The sequence below is a fragment of the Leptodactylus fuscus genome, chromosome 2 (assembly GCF_031893055.1).
Source record: "Leptodactylus fuscus isolate aLepFus1 chromosome 2, aLepFus1.hap2, whole genome shotgun sequence".
Classification (NCBI taxonomy): domain Eukaryota; kingdom Metazoa; phylum Chordata; class Amphibia; order Anura; family Leptodactylidae; genus Leptodactylus; species Leptodactylus fuscus.
In genome coordinates this window covers 169,157,833-169,174,856 of record NC_134266.1, presented here as the reverse complement: position 1 = coordinate 169,174,856, position 17,024 = coordinate 169,157,833, and the positions used below count along the sequence as shown (strand labels likewise).

The following is a 17,024-nucleotide window of genomic DNA, read 5'->3' as shown; positions in this document are numbered from 1 at the left end:
CCAGTATTCAAAGTTTCGACAATTCCAGGCATACCAAATTTGTACAGTTTTATCTACATTTTAACCGCTTAACAAAAATATAAAATTTTGCAAAAAAAAAATAAAAAATTTTCACTAAAAGTCGCTACATTCTGCCACGCACAACTTTTTTATGTTGCAATTACGGTTATGCATGGGGCTTCTTTTTTATTGGGTATAATATTTAGTGATACCATTTTGGGGAATGTCTATTGCTTTGATCACTTTTATCAAGAGGCAAAACAGGAAAGAAAAAACGGCGGTTGGGACCTTTCAATTTTTTTTCCCCTCTACAGCGTTCACCAGACAGGAAAAATATTTTTATCAGTTTGTAGACTGGGCATTTATGGACACAGGGATACCAAATGTGTATTTTTCACAGTATTTTTAAAGAGTATCTTTCATGTCCTCTTGCATATATGGTTTTATATACCGCTAGAAAGCTGACAGTGCGCTGAATTCAGTTAGCTTGGGCAACGATCTCCCCACTGTCAAAAGGGCATTCCTGACATTCTAGCTGGCCTGGGGGGCATTCTTCACAATTCAGCAAGGAACGCCCCCTCTCAATACAGGGCTACGGATGAGCTAGACTGTGAGGAATGCTCATCTGATAGTGGGCAGAGATCGGTGCCAAAACCGATATCTCCAGCCCTGGAGCACAAAGTGAGAAAGTCAACAGTGTGCTGAATTCAGTGCACTATTGGTTTTCTAACTGTATATAAATCTGCATGTGCTTGATGACAAGAAAAGTCCTCTTTAACTTTTATTTGTATTGTAGAGAAAGGGGGGTGATTTGACTTTTTAGCTCTTTTTATATTGCAGTTATTAGACCCCCTAGGGGTCTTGAACACCAAGGGGTCTGATCAAGCAGTCTGTCATACAAACTAATGTCAGATAAAGAGGATACGTATCCACAGCCCGGCTTCCTTAAAATTTAACTTTTATTGCATAACAAAAACTTTAAAAATACAGGCAGTGTACAAAAGGTAGAAAAACACGCATAGTGAAAAAAAGTGATTAAAAAGACGCAACTGACGCCTTTCGGGATACTTGATGAGCATTATTTAAACCATGGTATGTGTGGAATAGCCTTTCTAAAGGCTGTGCAAGTATGTGCTTAGATAAAAATGTGTTTTCCCAATGATAGAGCCCCTTTAAATACCCGACATCCACAGTACTATTACAGCAAATGTTGGGAAGGGGTTAGTGTCCATTACTATCATTCATGATACGATGACAGCATTAAAAGGAGTCTCTCAGCAGTATACTAAGCAGTATCAGATTAATGACAGTGTCTTCTTGTGCGGCTTCTACATGTTCCAAAGATGTCTTTCTTATGCTAGGTTCACACCTGCGCCTAGTATCAGCATGCTTGCAAATTGTTAAATAAAAAAAAAAGTTTAGTACAAAAAGGATTCCAAACGGATCCACAGCGGATACTCGAATCAGTCTTTTTAGACGTATTAGTAAATGAGTGTTTGTTAAAAAGAAACAAAAACTGCTAGTTTGTGTCCATTTGCGATCTGGTTTTGGCCAATCTGTTTTTTTGTGCCCCCCCTCTTCATTCTGAGTATGTGCAGAGAGAAAAACAGATTGCAGAACAGACACAAACTGATCACTTTGCACTGTGCTTTCCATAGTCCTCAATGTGTAAAAAAAAAAAAAAAAAAAGGATTGTTTGTTGTCAGTCTGGTATCCTGCAAGTCCAACTTTTTCTCTGCACAAAACAGTGGATACAAGACGGAAATGCTCCAAACGCACTCCTGCAGATGGTTTTTGCAACCCATTGAAATTAATGGGTTTTAAAAAGAACCATTTGAAATCAGTTTTTGAGGATTTTGAAAGTTTTTCCAAAACTGCATTTTGCACGGAGAGCCAAAATTTTCATGAAAATCAGCAACGGAGCCTCAGCCTTAAACCACTTCTCAGAGGGAGAATAAATCCCATCCCATGTATGAGACCTTGACAGCACTGTAAGTGACCGACTGCTTCACCCCAAGTATGAGAAGGAACACTATTGGAGGTCCTTCCTCCCAACCGCAATCAGGCTACATAATGTACATCAGACCAAGTGAAGATCACTCCGCACAGAGAACTAAATGATCCTGAAGTCTTCTTTCTTTTGTCTCTTCCATAGCTGCTGTGGACTCCATAGTATATCTTTTTTTCTCAGCATATGTGTGTCTACTTCTGTATTATATTACTGTGTATTATCCTGTATCTGTATTACTATGCTGCTGTAACATACTGAAATTTCCCCACTGTGGGACTATTAAAGGATTATCTTTTCTAAATTTGCATAATAAAATGCTGATAAAAATGGAGTTGCATGGCAGAATAAGAAAGGTCCCACAAGGTACTCTCCATTAGTCTGATACTGCATTTCCTGCTGACAGACTCCTTTCACCTGCAGAAGAGTAAGGCTGAGTGGACACCAGCGCTTGGATTTGGTTTGGTGCACGGCTTTTCTCTCCACATTTTTCAGGTGGAAATCGCGCAGACCCCATAGTCCAAGAACGGAAAACCAAGCGCAGGTGTGAACCTAGAGAACAGAACTGATGAAGCCCTTGCTGTCTGTGTCCGTTCCCATTGACTTATGTAAACAATATGATGGTGATGTCTTCTGTCAGATTTGTTCACCTTTATTTAAAAAAAAAAAAAGTGAACTTTTTGAAAAACATGATGGAAGAAAGTTCTGTCATATTTTTATTTTTTACAATGAGGACATGCAAGCGGACAACAGGGGGAACAAGGTCCAGGAAAGCCCACCCGCCCACACACACCACCAGGAAGCCTGTGGTAATGTTTCACTTCAGGGCCAGCTTCACCAAATAGTAGATCACTGTTGACACTGCATTGTGTAGATGATCTAGCTGCTGGTTGTCTGGAGCGCCCCCCTGTACATACCCAGTAAATCGGGCACTACAGGGAAGTCTTCTGGAAAGTCCATGATGGTGTAACACTTTATACGTATGTTTATGAGGTGTAACACTTTATACGTATATCTGCAAAAGACAATATATATATATATATATATATATATATATATATATATATATATATATATATTTTTACATCGTTCAAAGACACACAAAGCAGCACAGAGAGGCAGTCTGGCATGTCCTCAAACAGAAGGGTCACAAAATGAGCTCACATATCTCCCTGACTGATTCATATACTGCCTCGTCACCCTCAGAGTCTGCCTGCAGATGACTCTCTACAGACTGTCCTCATATCTTCACACTCACATACTTCTTTATGGCAGAGTGACTGCTTTCCCTCCTCAGTCTACATCTTACATTCCTCCATAGTGACAGACCGCGTACTACTCGCAGCAGTGTCTTCCCGTATCTCCTCCCCGTCCGGTCATGTGACGTCCATGAGCTTCCATCCTCCAGCATGGCCGCTGTGTGCCTTAGACCGGGGCTGGCTGTGGTGCTGCGAGCGGGGACAGCGAGTCCCTGGAAGCCCGTAGTGATATCTGCAGCAAGCAGTGAGGTAGGTAATGCGGCAACACCTGCACTGTACTAACTCACTAAGCAGTGAAAGACATCGAGCTGCGGCCTATTGCCTAATGAGCTGCCCCCTTCAAGTGTCATTCATCTGACCTGGCATGTACCGGCAGGTGTGTAAGTGGGGGGATGAGCAAACCTCTGGCTGTTGTAGTGCAATGACTGTTCTGCACCACATGACGCATATAGTCAGTATAATAGCACATGGTAATATGGGGTGAGACTTCTGGCTGCTTATGTCTCATTTTACCTGCACACTTTCCAGTTCTCTTTTCTTATATCTTATCTATCTATATAAATGAGTTTCTGGCTGTCCTTTTTGCATGACCAAATGGCTGGACTGATATTCGCCAAATTTGGCACACACCTCAGGTGTCCGGGAAAGTTTTAGACCGGGCCTCAACTCTCTTGGACATACTGTTCCTGAGATATAGTATTCCCAAAATAATGACCTGTATTAGCCAATACAAACCTGCAAGTCTTTCACTCATATTCCAACTGCCTTACACACAGTCACTCCACATGCACACTGCATAACTCCAGGTGTATCCAACATTGATATCCAAACTGAGATACACACATCAGAGGATTAGATACATAGCTCAGGACAATTATCAAACATCAGAGGATTAGATACACAGCATCGGCATTCCGTCGCGGCTAGCCACGCGGTATGTTCACACGCACAATCCATTTTCTGCCATGTGTACATACCTTAAGGGCTAGTTTGCATGTATTTTTCTGGTCTGGATTTTGACGCGGAATCCGAGTCAAAAGACCGCCTCCCATTGAATTCAGTGGGAGCCGGTCATTTCCTTTTTCCACAAGCGGTATTTTACCGCTTGCGGAAAAAAGAAGCAACCTGCCTTATCTTGCTGCAGATTCCGCGGCAAGACAATCCCTCCGGACTATGCTCATTCATTTGGGCCTAATCCGGATCAGAAAGGCGCGACTGTCGGAAGCCGTGACAGATGTGGCTAGCCACGACAGGTGCATTTTGTTCCGGGTTGTGACGTGGCTTCCCAGATAAATATCCGCAAGAAAAAACTAATGTAAACGAACCCTTAGGCCGGGGCCCCATGGGACGTAAACTCCGCGATTAGCCCATGCCCACTTTGCGGAAGAAATCGCACCGCGGACACACTGCGATTTGCAAAGCTGTTGCGGCTTTGCAAATCGCAGCATGTCAATTATATCTACGGAAACGCCGGCGTCTTTCCCAGAGATATAATGTTAAGAGAAAGTCCGCAGAGGAAAACTCTGTGAACTTTCTCTTAAAAGTACTGCGGAAAGAACCGCAATACGCTCACGCCGCGGTTCTTTCCGCAGTGCTTTAGTGCTGCGATTACGGCCCGTGGGGCTTTAGCCTCAGATGGTTAGAGAAAATCTTTAAAACTGCAATTTTTTAAATTTTTTAATTACTTTCCTCTCCATATATTTTAAGTGGAATGGGGGATAGACTCTGCAAACGCTAGTGTGAACTTAGTGTTCCGTATAGTTGCAAAAATGTTTAACTATTAGTTCTCTACAAATGTAAATATGGTTATGTTCATAGGAAACCCCTTCTCAGGTTGAGGCTGCACTTTGCAGAACAGCTGCTTTTTTGTGGTGCTGTTGTTGCAAACTCCTTTTATTTGAGCCAAAGCCAAGAGTGGCTTCAGAGGGAATGGGAACTTGTTATACTTATCCTCTCTGCTCAATCCATTCCTGGCTTTAGCACAAAAACGTCAGCAAAATCTGCAACAAAGAAACTTTAACGCAAAGTGTGTTTTCATACTAAAGAGGGTTTCCAACCAAATACGGTTATCTTTCACAGGATAAGTGGCAAATGTAGGGTCATTGGGGGCGCTTTACTGTTTTACATGTGTTTACGTATATGTATCTAATCTCAATTCCAGACACACTGCATACCACCATTGGTGAAGAACAGGTACAGGTCCACCGTTCTAGTGATTGTGGGGACCACAGCAAAAAATGGATCCCATATGAGAAAACTTAGAAATATCGACATTTACTTTACTCACCCTCACCTACTGTCTCTGTCTGCCTTTCCTCAGCCAGGGCACTCCATCCCACTGTACCAGTTGGTCACTTTTAGAGTCACCGCTGGTGACCGTCAACAGTGTCCATTGCTGTTGTCTGTTACAAAATTTTAGCAACTGACACTAGCAGAACCATCACACATCTGTTAAAATTTCCATTAAGGGCTGGTTCACACCAGCGCCCGATCTCCATTTTCAGGTTTCCGTCTTCTGCCGACAGAAGACGGAAACCTGTTAAACAGTGTCCAGCCGTGAGCATTTTGTGCTCTCCGCGGTGAAACCGTTTTTTTTTAACCGGACACAAAGTCCCGCATGTCCGACTTTGTGCCAGGTTAAAAAAAAAAAAAACGGTTTCGCTGTGGAGAGCACTAAACGCTCACAGGCGCTCACGGCCAGACACTTTACAAACCCATTCAAATGAAAGGTTTGAAAAATGACTGCAGGTTTCCGTCTCCTGTCCAGTTTCTCGGGCAGGAAACGGAAACCTGCAAAACGGAGATGCTGGTGTGAACCCGCCCTAATTTCAATGGGATTTGATCTAGTGTCCATTTTACACCAAACCCATCACATGTCCGTTATTTTTCGCAGAAAAATAATCTGACATGCAGAACTTTTGTGTCCACGGAAAAAAACGATTTCATGACAGACGTCAAGTGTCTGTTATTTTTTTTTAAGATTAAAGTGTATGGGTAATGGACACGTGTCCGTTATACTGTCCATTATTACTGTACATTTTTTTTCTGCACATGCTCACGAAGCAGAAACAAAAAAACAGATGGCATAAAACCAGACTCTTACGGACAATAGTTGATGCTAATGTATCTGTTTTTTTAACTGTATGGATCAGTTAAAAAAAAACGAACACGTTAACACTAGAGATGAGCGAGTTGTGAAATATTGGAGATTCAATATTCGTTTCGAGTAGAGCCTCAATATTCGACTACTCGATCGAATATCGAATCCCATTATAGTCTATGGGAAAAAATGCTTGTTTCAGGGGAAACCACTATTAGGGTGAATTCACACTGAGTAAACGCTAGCTTATTCTGAACGTAAAACACGTTCAGAATAAGCGGCGTCTAAAGCAGCTCCATTCATTTCTATGGGAGCGGGGATACGAGCGCTCCCCATAGAAATGAATGGGCTGCTTCTTTCACTCCGTGCAGTCCCATTGAAGTGAATGGGGAGTGCCGGCGTATACGGCAAGCTCTGCTCATGCCGGAGCGTACACGCCGGCACTCCCCATTCACTTCAATGGGACTGCACGGAGTGAAAGAAGCAGCCCATTCATTTCTATGGGGAGCGCTCGTATCCCCGCTCCCATAGAAATGAATGGAGCTGCTTTAGACGCCGCTTATTCTGAACGTGTTTTACGTTCAGAATAAGCTAGCGTTTACTCAGTGTGAATGCACCCTTAGACTAAAGGAGAGTCACCAAGTCCACGAGTAGCAGGATGAGAGTGTTTAGGAGGAGCACTGTGCAGTTAAAGCGCACGGACCCCATTATAGTCTTTGGGGTCCATGCGCTTTAACTGCACAGTGCTTGCAGTTGCGCTGATAAAAAGTAATCTCCCTCGTAACCGCAAGCTGCCAGCTATCCCGACTAGCAAAGACGAGCCTGTGGCAAATCAACACTGTGGCCGCATTGTGGCCTTTTTATGTGGATTCTGGTGCTAGAAAAGCACCAAGAAAAAAAAAAGGCAAACAATTCAGTGTGAACAAACTTTAAAAGGACCTTTAGGAGACATTGATGTTCTGGCCAGGGGATTTGGCCAGCTTGTAGCTGAACTATTTGTTGATTTGGAAAGCTTCAGGTGACATGGATGCTGGATTACCAGAATTTGCTCACTGGCAGAGGTAGAATTCCTTTCAGTAGACTCCTGCTGGGCGCACCTTGTGGGGCTGATCACAGCATTACACACCATTACACACACAGAGGGAGATTTCTGGATGAACTGCTTATTATTTCATTGGAATCCTTTTCAGGTGAAGAAATGGTTGTGAATTCTTAAGGTTGTAATTTTTCTCTTGCTTATAAATGGTATGAAGTAGGAAAGAGTGTTTCTTGCTACGTGGCTCTTTGAATGGCTTCCTGGATTGTTACCAATGACAGAACCAGGTATAAGTCAGACATTGGGATTCTGTTAATTTCTGTGTTGTCATGGTCTTGTTGTTGTCGCAGCCTGAGAAACTGCCATGAAGCAGGATTTGGTACCTAATAATTCACCTGGCTTTTTTTTGTTTTGTATCACCAGAGTTTATTTCCCTCCCCTATGTCATGTTTGCTAAATTGGTTTTCTGGAGCTAGTCAAAATGATGTCTTATATGTGTATATAGAGCAGATGCACATGAAGTGACAGTATAGCAGTGAGTGTTAGTGGTGTTGTTACGTTTCAGAATGTTTATCTTGCACACAATATACTATAATATATGAGCTATAATGTGTTTATATTCCAGCTGAATTGTGCGTGGAAGTGCAGTGTAAGAGGGATCCAGTTCGTATGGATTACATAATGGATGATGTTTTGATTTTTAATTAGGGAGCTTTCACACTTACGCTTGTTCTCCGGTTTGTGCATTCCGACAGGTTTCTTTTTCAGCACTGGCGAAACTGGACAGGAGATGGAAACCCGGCGGTCAGCTTTAAAACCCATTCATCGCATCAGTATAATTGACATGTTGCGATTTCTAAAACCGCAACAGTTTTGGAAATTGCAGCGTTACCACTACAGAAATTTTCAGTGACTGTAAAACGCCACAGCCAAACGTGACATGTATGCCACGTGGGGCCCCAACCTAATACTTACATAGAGTAAACTTACATCAGGCAGTCTAAAAATGTACCAAATAAAATGCAGTGTGGGAATTAATGGAGCCAGGAGCAGATAGCTTAGTTCTTTGCGTAGTTGCCAAGACGGGTCACTGCAGGTCAGTTCCTATTCAAGTGCATAAGGATAGGTTTGCAGTAACCTGGTCTGGCAACTACGAAAACCGTTCTAATCTTCTTGGTTGTATCTGTGAATCATAAAGGACCACTTTCACTGAGTTCTACTTTAATGTGTACGTTTGTATAAAGAAGTATAAAAAAAAGCAATACCTGTTTCTGTCTCACTAGCAGCACTTCAAAGACAAAGGGTTATCTGCCATGTGGAGGAAAAAGCATTTATTACTCCAGTAGGGTCAATGGAAAGCACATGCTCCCTGCACAGTAAATCCAGGCATCTTGAATGCTGCCCTCCTAGCCAATAGCTGCATAATGAGAAGAGGCTCGTGGGTCACTACCTGGTTACTGTCCTAGGGTCTTTGCTGCTTTAATTACATTGGGCATAATATTACCAATTACTATCCCTGGAAATGGTTATAAGGGTTATATGTGTGTATTTTATAAATATATATAGACATGGGCTGCATTGCTTTTAAAAACGCCTCAAGAATGAATCTGTTTTTACGCTTGTTTAGCAGTATTGGTCAGGCTACAACTACTTCATAGTGTTGCCTACATTTACTAAGACCATGTAAGCCTGAGCTGGCAGACTGAAACTGCACCAGATTTATCACAGTGGCTGGTGCAAAATGATGAATTTGAAGCATCTCTAGACTGTCTAGTCTAAATCTACACCACTTGTTATTGGTTAACTTTGGGATAGGATTTCAGGCCCAAAATTCTGTTGTATTTTGTAATCAGGACTTTTCTATTCTATCCAGGGGTCTCCACAGGTGATCGGGTTTTAAGTGGATAGTTTTTCCAATTTTCAGGTCCCCAAGCAGACCTGAAAGGTTGGAAATTTGAATGCTAGTGTGAATTTATGGTTAGCGAGACCGAAAAAGTTAAATCTCCAACTGGATGTGCCATATTTTTTAAAATTTCACGTAGAACTGGGCAGTCAGTCACAAAATACCCTAAACTTAAGGACAACCGAATTAATCGCTGTGAACTTTCATTGGATTTTGCACCAAAGCCATCCTGTTTCACACTGCCATTGACTAAAAGATTGCCAATATGTGAATAACAGAAACCAAAATTCAGTGGCATGGCTTAAGAATAGGGGGCCTGGCATATGAAAAGAGGAGTGTCATAAAATAATTGTTCATTAAGCATAATCCTACGCAAAATGTAGGCCCATGTAATATAAGATGAAGATTGCCCAGGTGCAGAATACTGACGATGCAACCACTCACACTCCCACAATCCATGAGATGATTGGACGCCAGCATTTGAAATGCACGGATAAAGCTTGTATATAAGGTGCCAGTCACATGATAATATAAAGTGTACAGTGCCAAAAAACAGCCAATTAATGACACTCATACATCCATATCTATACCCAACTTGTACCAACACCTAAACCTATCAGGGCATGGCTTTATCATACAAAAATGTCAATAACCATGAGGTATTAGTTAATATTCCAGCCAAAATACACAAGCTTGCAAACCATCATCAAGGTTCCCTATATCTTGTGAGTCCCTATATAATATACATCAGTGTCACGGAAAAATCTGGAGGCGCTGGACAGCCCGCCTAATCTAACAGTATGGGTTTGATCAGTAGGTTGTTTCTTGATGCTGTGCACCACATATTGCCATGTGACTGGCACCTTATACAAGCCTTATCTTTGTGTATTTGAAATGCCAGCATTTATCCCCCATTGTACTGTAATGTGTGAGTGGCATCATACTCCTGTGCTGTCTTCATTAGATGGGCCTGCCTGTATCCTGCACAGGACCATGGTTTCATCTGGCACCAGGTAAAGGTGGCCTCTCAGTGATAGGTTTTTAGATGAGGTCCATTTTCAGTGATGTGCAGAGTAGAGGCTCAACCACAACGGTTAATTGTTTCCTATGTGTCTCCTTTGTGCCTGGTAATGGCTCAGAAAAACAACTTTATGCTAAAGCTGGCTTTACATAGTCAGCTGTCACGCTGTGTGACCCCAGTTCTGCATTCAGGTTGCAGGATCCTTTCGAGAATTTTAATGATTCTCAATGGACAAATGTCCCTGCTATTGCAAATCGTATGTGCGTTTCTGACCACATATTTTCTCGTGGAGACTTCCAGTTGATATTGTGGGCCTTATAGCCAGGCAAGAGATTTATCAGTAATGACAAAAAAAAAAAAAGTAGTTAAAGGGAGTCTGTCTACTGTGACCATCACCTGCTGGATTTTGGAGAGTGCAATGCTCCTTTCATTCCTTATAACAGCTGACAAGTACTGTAATTGCCATGTTTTGTTATTACAGTCACTGTACTGCAGATACTGTCAGCAGAATACAGGACAGTGCTTCTCTCTTTATTTTATGGAGCATTTGCTTATGTGGTGGATTGCATGTGACAATATTACTATTTGCCACTAATGCATTATTTCTGTAATTGGTTAATATTTAAATTTGTATTATAATATTTGTATTTTTTTATATTTTCGTTATGTTTCACCTTTTGAGTTACTATTTCCTATCAATCTCCACAGGGAAGCACTGATGCTATGTAGTGAACATCACATTACAGAACACTGCCTTACCTGTGTTTTATGCATTCTACTATATCATTTATTTAGTGTTTAGTGATCTTTGATTAAATTGTTTTTTTTCCCCCTCCTTTCCCCCTCTTGTTTTGGCTCAGGCTTCTCGACTAATACATACCAGTTCTGCAGCTCAGAGGAAAAATGTTGCAGCCTCGGGACCTGAAAAGTACACAGAGGCTTTTATTAAAAAACAGATTGAAGAGTTCAACATTGGAAAGAGACATTTAGCCAACATGATGGGAGAGGATCCAGAGACGTTTACCCAAGAGGATATTGATGTAAGTAGAGTTGCTCAGTTGGAGAAGTAATTTAGTGCAGAGTTTCATATTGAAAACTCTTTAAGTCTGGTGAAAGTGTCCCAACTCCCTGTGAATTTTAATCAAACTGTCTGGATAATGCTGGGTGCATTTCTGGAGAAAGCCTGGGTGTTTGTTCTGCTGTCTTGTGCCGGAATAGTCACATCAAATAATACACTACAGTGCTTTCATAGTTCTGCTGTGGCGTCCTTGTGTTGTAAAGAATTGTTACTGCTGCTGTGGGGTCATGTTGTCGCTGTATAACACAGGAGGCTGCTGGTGTGATTTCCATTGTGCTGTAATTCTGCCATTTACCCAGGAAATTCTTCATCTCCTAGAATTGTTGTATGTTCAGCGCTTTAAGTATGGTTTACCTGTGTTGGAATAGTTACCATGAGAACACTAGGCATTAAATAGTTTGACATTTAGTCCATTCATCCAGGTCACTAGAATGTATGACTATAGAACCTAATGCCGCATTGAAGTATTCCACTCAAGCCATTATAGTGGCAATTCTATATTGTATCAGTCTGGTCCACACTACAAATCCCTGTTTTTCTAGCAATCTCTATTTTGCAAAAGTAAGTAACAAGTTAGAAGTGTAACTTATGAGGATACGTCCGTACAGTAGATATAGAGTGATGATTTTTCACCACAGCTTCGGTAGGAAAATCTCCATTTACAGTAGGAGCAATGTAGATAAAAATCCGCAAAATATTTGCATCGCTAAGTTGGCCTGTGGGAAATCAATAAAATGACCAATCTGGTGTGTGTATATATATATATATATATATATATATATATATATATATATATATATATATATATTTAGTTGCTGTAGCTATGGTTCAGATTTCCCATGCCAGAAAATGCACTTATGGGTTCTATGTGGATACACTTTAAGGTAGGGCTGCATAATTAATCAGATTATTTCACACAATGGGGGGAGCTGACAGATCTGCTTTTTAACAGAATTGTTAAATTTATATTTTTAATACCTCAAAATGGCAGCCTCGTGTGAAAATATAAGGTGAAGACGTCCCTGCAGTCCATGAAGGCCGATGGGTCTGCCCTGTCAGCATAGTGACACTACTTCAAGCATCCTCCCTAGAAGCAGTGGTGTAGTGTTAAGTCAGGCTTCCACACCCTTATTGATTCCACCTTCCTGACTACCATGATATTCACCACCACATCTCGTAGGTGTCCACCTCTCTGAACTGTGACTCATCTAATATTGTAGGCCACAGCAAGGTGCTGTCCATAGAGGGCAGCTGCAACCCGGGCTCAGTAGCTATACATTAAAGTGCAGAAAGGCAGTGAGAAGTTCAGGGGATATCTCCCGGTCCTTGATCGTCGCTCCTAGGAGTAGAGCTGTAGTTACAGTTCCGTCCCCTAATTTCCTGCAATTGCCCCATAGTTCACTGAATTTAGGAATGCACATTGCTTGGTTTTAAAACAGTCCGTCGGTTAGTCACAGTGCAGGACAGCTGATTATTTGTAGTGGCAGGTACAGTCTGTAGGGGCACAGGGGTCTGGAGGCAATGACAACTATCTGTAGTATATTCTCTATGTGACATACATTTCCATCAATCTATCTAGTTGCATGAAAATAGTTTTCTCATATGTGTTCTAAAGTATCCTCCTGCCCTTATAAATCACAGCAGAATGTGACCTTATGTCAGCTTTATCTTAAAGCAAACCTAGTTTTTCCACCATAAACTGCCCACATATGCATCTATTGATGTCCTCTGTAATCTTTCTGCTGCAGTGAAATGAAGTTAAAAATGTTTGAAAGCATTAAAATTCAGATGTAAATGTGGGGGCAGCTTCAACCTAGTCAAATTGTTCACACCGCTTGGGAATGATTAGTATACCCTTCCCAGTTGACTCCCTCGCTGATGTCACAAGGGAGGTGTCAATCATGTCCAGGAGGCATAATTAGCAAGGGAACAGTATGACTAGGCTGAAGTTGAGCCCTGTCCTGCTCCCTGTTTTAACTTTAAGTTGAATTGCTCTGTTTGCTGTGGCTTCATAGTGTAAACACAGGCCCAAAGGGTTAAAGGTCAGAGAAGACCCAGCATTTATGGCGTCTGCTGAGTTTCTGAGCTGTTCCAAAAGTGCTAAGTGCCCTAATGAGCATGAGACATTTTTCAAGGCGCGATGATGCTTTTATACGTGTCTCTGATTCCTATACAGGCGTTAATATGACCTCTGTTTATAAGGATAAATAGTATCTCATATATAGGAAACCCCAAATCTTAGTGGAGATACAATCCATTTCCAAATGCCAGTGCATCATTCTAACAACTGCAATGCAAGCAGATTGATAAATAATGCTGCCAAGTCCTCTTCAATTGCTTTTTAATTGTTATCTCATCTCTCGCTCGGAAACCTGCATGTTCTCCTCCTGCTAGGAGAGAAAATTCTGCAGGAAATTTCTCTAATTGATTTGCTGTGTCCATTCTATTTGCCGTATCATTTTTCACAATATTTCATAATTTGTGCTCATTTCTAATGAACAGAGTCATTAGAAGAGGCATGACTAAGTACAACTGACAGCTAACATTAGGTGCCAGATGCAGTTTCTAATGCTACGTACAAGTGAAGAGAACGGCTTAAATAAATTAGCACCTGTACATTAGTCTCACTTGCTGGTAATTTATAAGCGAATCAGTTGAGATGACATTTAGGTAAGTCATTGATCACGTTAACAGCTGCCTACCCACTGCCCAGCTGGGATGGCTAATTAATAGAGATAGCAGGCCTGACCTCGCGCTTCTCCCAGACCATGCAACGCTCTTCTTCTTTCTGATTGAAGCTCATCTCAACGCTTTCTGCTTGCAAAGCCTGTAGCAATGTGTTGTAATACCTTACCTTAGACTAGGTAAAGCCTCGTTCATACTAGGCACTTGGTGCAGGGGTGGACACACACAACAGAGGGCCCCCTCATAAGAGCACTGTATGGTCCCCTTGTGCTCCATTAGCATATTATGTCTCTTTCACAATCTGATTTTCCCCAGATAGCAACTTGGTGAAGCTTGTACGCTACATTCAAATACCGTAGTGCTATGGAAGATAACCAAGTGCTGTACATGGCTTTCTTTGTTAGTCCCATAGACTTTGAGCAGAAGTGTGCATGCTCATCTGCTGCTCCATTTAAAGGGCATTATATTCCTGTTTTTGTCCAGGGCCTGGACTCCCACCGCTCATCACTTAACTTGTGGAACACAGTATTGATAGGTCAGCAGACCTAATAATTTGTATCTTTTATATAGACAACTATCATGTATGTATAACTCTGTCAGGAACGTCCTTCTGCCCAGCAGCGCTATCACGCTGCACAGTGTGAGCGGGGAGGAACACCCCCTCCCTCTGCTCACAGTGCTCGTCCATAGACGAGTATTATCAGGAGGAGAGGGAGCGTTCCTCCCCGCTCACACTGTGCAGCGCGATAGGCGCTGCTGGGCAGAAGGACGTTCCTGACAGAGTGTCAGGAACGCCCTTCTGACTGTAAAGCGCTACGGTACCGGGACCGATAACGCTTTACCCAGGGCACAGATCGGGAAAGCCGATAGTGCGCTGAATTCAGCGCACTGTCAGCTTTCCAGAAGTATATGGAACTGCCTGTGCCCAATCTGATGAAAGGTCCTCTATAAATGAAGCACAAAGTATACCAGTGCAGACTCCCAAACAGTCTCCTGGTAATTTTTTTGTTTAGCCATGATTTGTTTTCTTGGGCTAAACCTGACAACTAAGGGCTCGTTCACATCTGCGCCCGGCACTCCGTTATGTAGGTTTCTGTTTCCTGCATAAAAGAGAGCAGGAGACGGAAACCTGCAGGAGTCTCTCTCACCCATTCATTTGAATGAGTGAGAAAGCTGTCCGGCCGTGAGCGGCGGTGAGCGTTTTACGCTCTCTGCCGCGAAACCGGGTTTTTTAATCCGGACACAGAGTCGAACATGCAGTACTCTGTGTCCGGATTTTTTAAAAAAACGGTTTCGCGGCGGGGAGCATAAAACGCTCACCGCCGCTCACGGCCGGACCCGGTCTGTGCTTTCCGTCTTCTTGCATGTAGAAGATGGAACGCACAGAACGGAAGGCTGAAAGCAGGTGTGATCCTAGCGTAAATAAGGTGCAAGCTAAGGGTCAAATAAATGAGAATTTTATTTTCTCTCTTTAACAAATCTGAGGCATCTGGAGAAGTACAGTAACACTATATAGATGGCTATATGGACCTATACCATATATACTCGAGCATAGGCCAAATTTTTCAGCACAGTTTTTATGCTGAAAAAGCCCCCCTCAGCTTATACTCAAGTCAGAAAAAAAACAAAAAACAAACAAACATTTTTTTTAGGAGGTGGGGGGGGGGAAGGGGTCTATGACCAGCCGCAATATCAATGTATAGAATCTCCCATAAAATAGTGGGGGAAAGGAAGAAGCTTTAAAAAAAAGTTGTAAATCACTCCTTTCCCTGGAATACATACAAAAGTGGAAAATGACTGTGAAACACAAACACATTAGGTATCCCTGTGTCTGAAAGTGCCCAGTCTACTGAATATAGGGTATCTGCAGTGCTTCTCTTCTGTCGGGAAGGGGTTAATAGGAGCACTGCAGATACCCTATATACAGCCAGACTGAATTCAATGTGGGGGGAAAAAAAACAGTCCTCAAACTCAGGGAAGGAGCAGACAGACAACCAAAACACCCCCTCCCCTTCCCCAGCACCCAGCAACTACTGCACCCAAAAACTCCGACCATTTTAATTTTTGAAATTTTCCATTAGCTGCTGCATTTCCCCCCCTCGGCTTATACTCGAGTCAATAAGTTTTCCCGTTTTTCTGTGGTAAAATTAGGGGCCTCGGCTCATATTCTGTTCGGCTTATACTCGAGTATATACAGTAACATAGTTTTTATATGTTTGCAATATGTTCATGTGTATGGGGATGTATAATATGTGCTGTAGAAACAAGAAGACCTTCTTACATTATAAGGAACACTGCTATTTGATACCATAGACAATGTAGATTTGATGTTTTCAATATCTGCATTTTGCAGTATGAACATGTATGTATGACTGGTTACAACCACGTCACTGTTCACATGGACTGTGATTAAATGTATAGAACTGTAAGTAATGTTTATTATTTTATTTATATTACTTTTATAGCACCAACATATTCCACAGTGCTTCACAAGCACTTTCATATAGGACTCACTATCTACATTCCCTATCAGTATGTCTTTAGGGTGTGGAAGAAAGACAGAGTACCCGGAGGAAACCCATGCAAACACGGGGAGAACATAACAAATCCATGTATATGTTGTGCTTGGTTGTATATGAACCATGCTGTTGGTTTGACAGGGCTCATGTAGCACACAGTAATGTTACACTCTATATATTTTTATGCTTTTGTACTACTTGATATGAGTTTTATGAAGCCAGTTTACAGATTTGGTTCAGTGGTGTTTATACATGTATACCATAGGGGCCTTGTTAGCATCTATTCAGGTTGCCAGTCTAAAACAAGTGGAATAATCTTTCATTATGTGACAATGACAAATTACTTTTGTCAAACCTACTGGGTATGCCATAAAAGTTAAATCCCTGGGGGGTGCCAACCATTTGCTGGAACAGG

The 17,024-nt window shown here is 41.9% G+C and overlaps 1 protein-coding gene across 1 annotated transcript in view; it reads left to right on the top strand.

Annotated features, from left to right (window-relative positions):
- The first annotated feature begins 3,378 nt into the window (after positions 1-3,378).
- MRPS9 (mitochondrial ribosomal protein S9) overlaps positions 3,379-17,024 on the top strand; it is a 52,139-nt gene continuing 38,493 nt past the window's right edge. The window contains exons 1-2 of the mRNA XM_075265088.1: positions 3,379-3,516; positions 11,188-11,367. Coding sequence (XP_075121189.1) covers positions 3,418-3,516; positions 11,188-11,367 — 279 coding nt within the window. The 5' untranslated portion in view covers positions 3,379-3,417. The remainder of the gene's footprint in view (positions 3,517-11,187; positions 11,368-17,024) is intronic.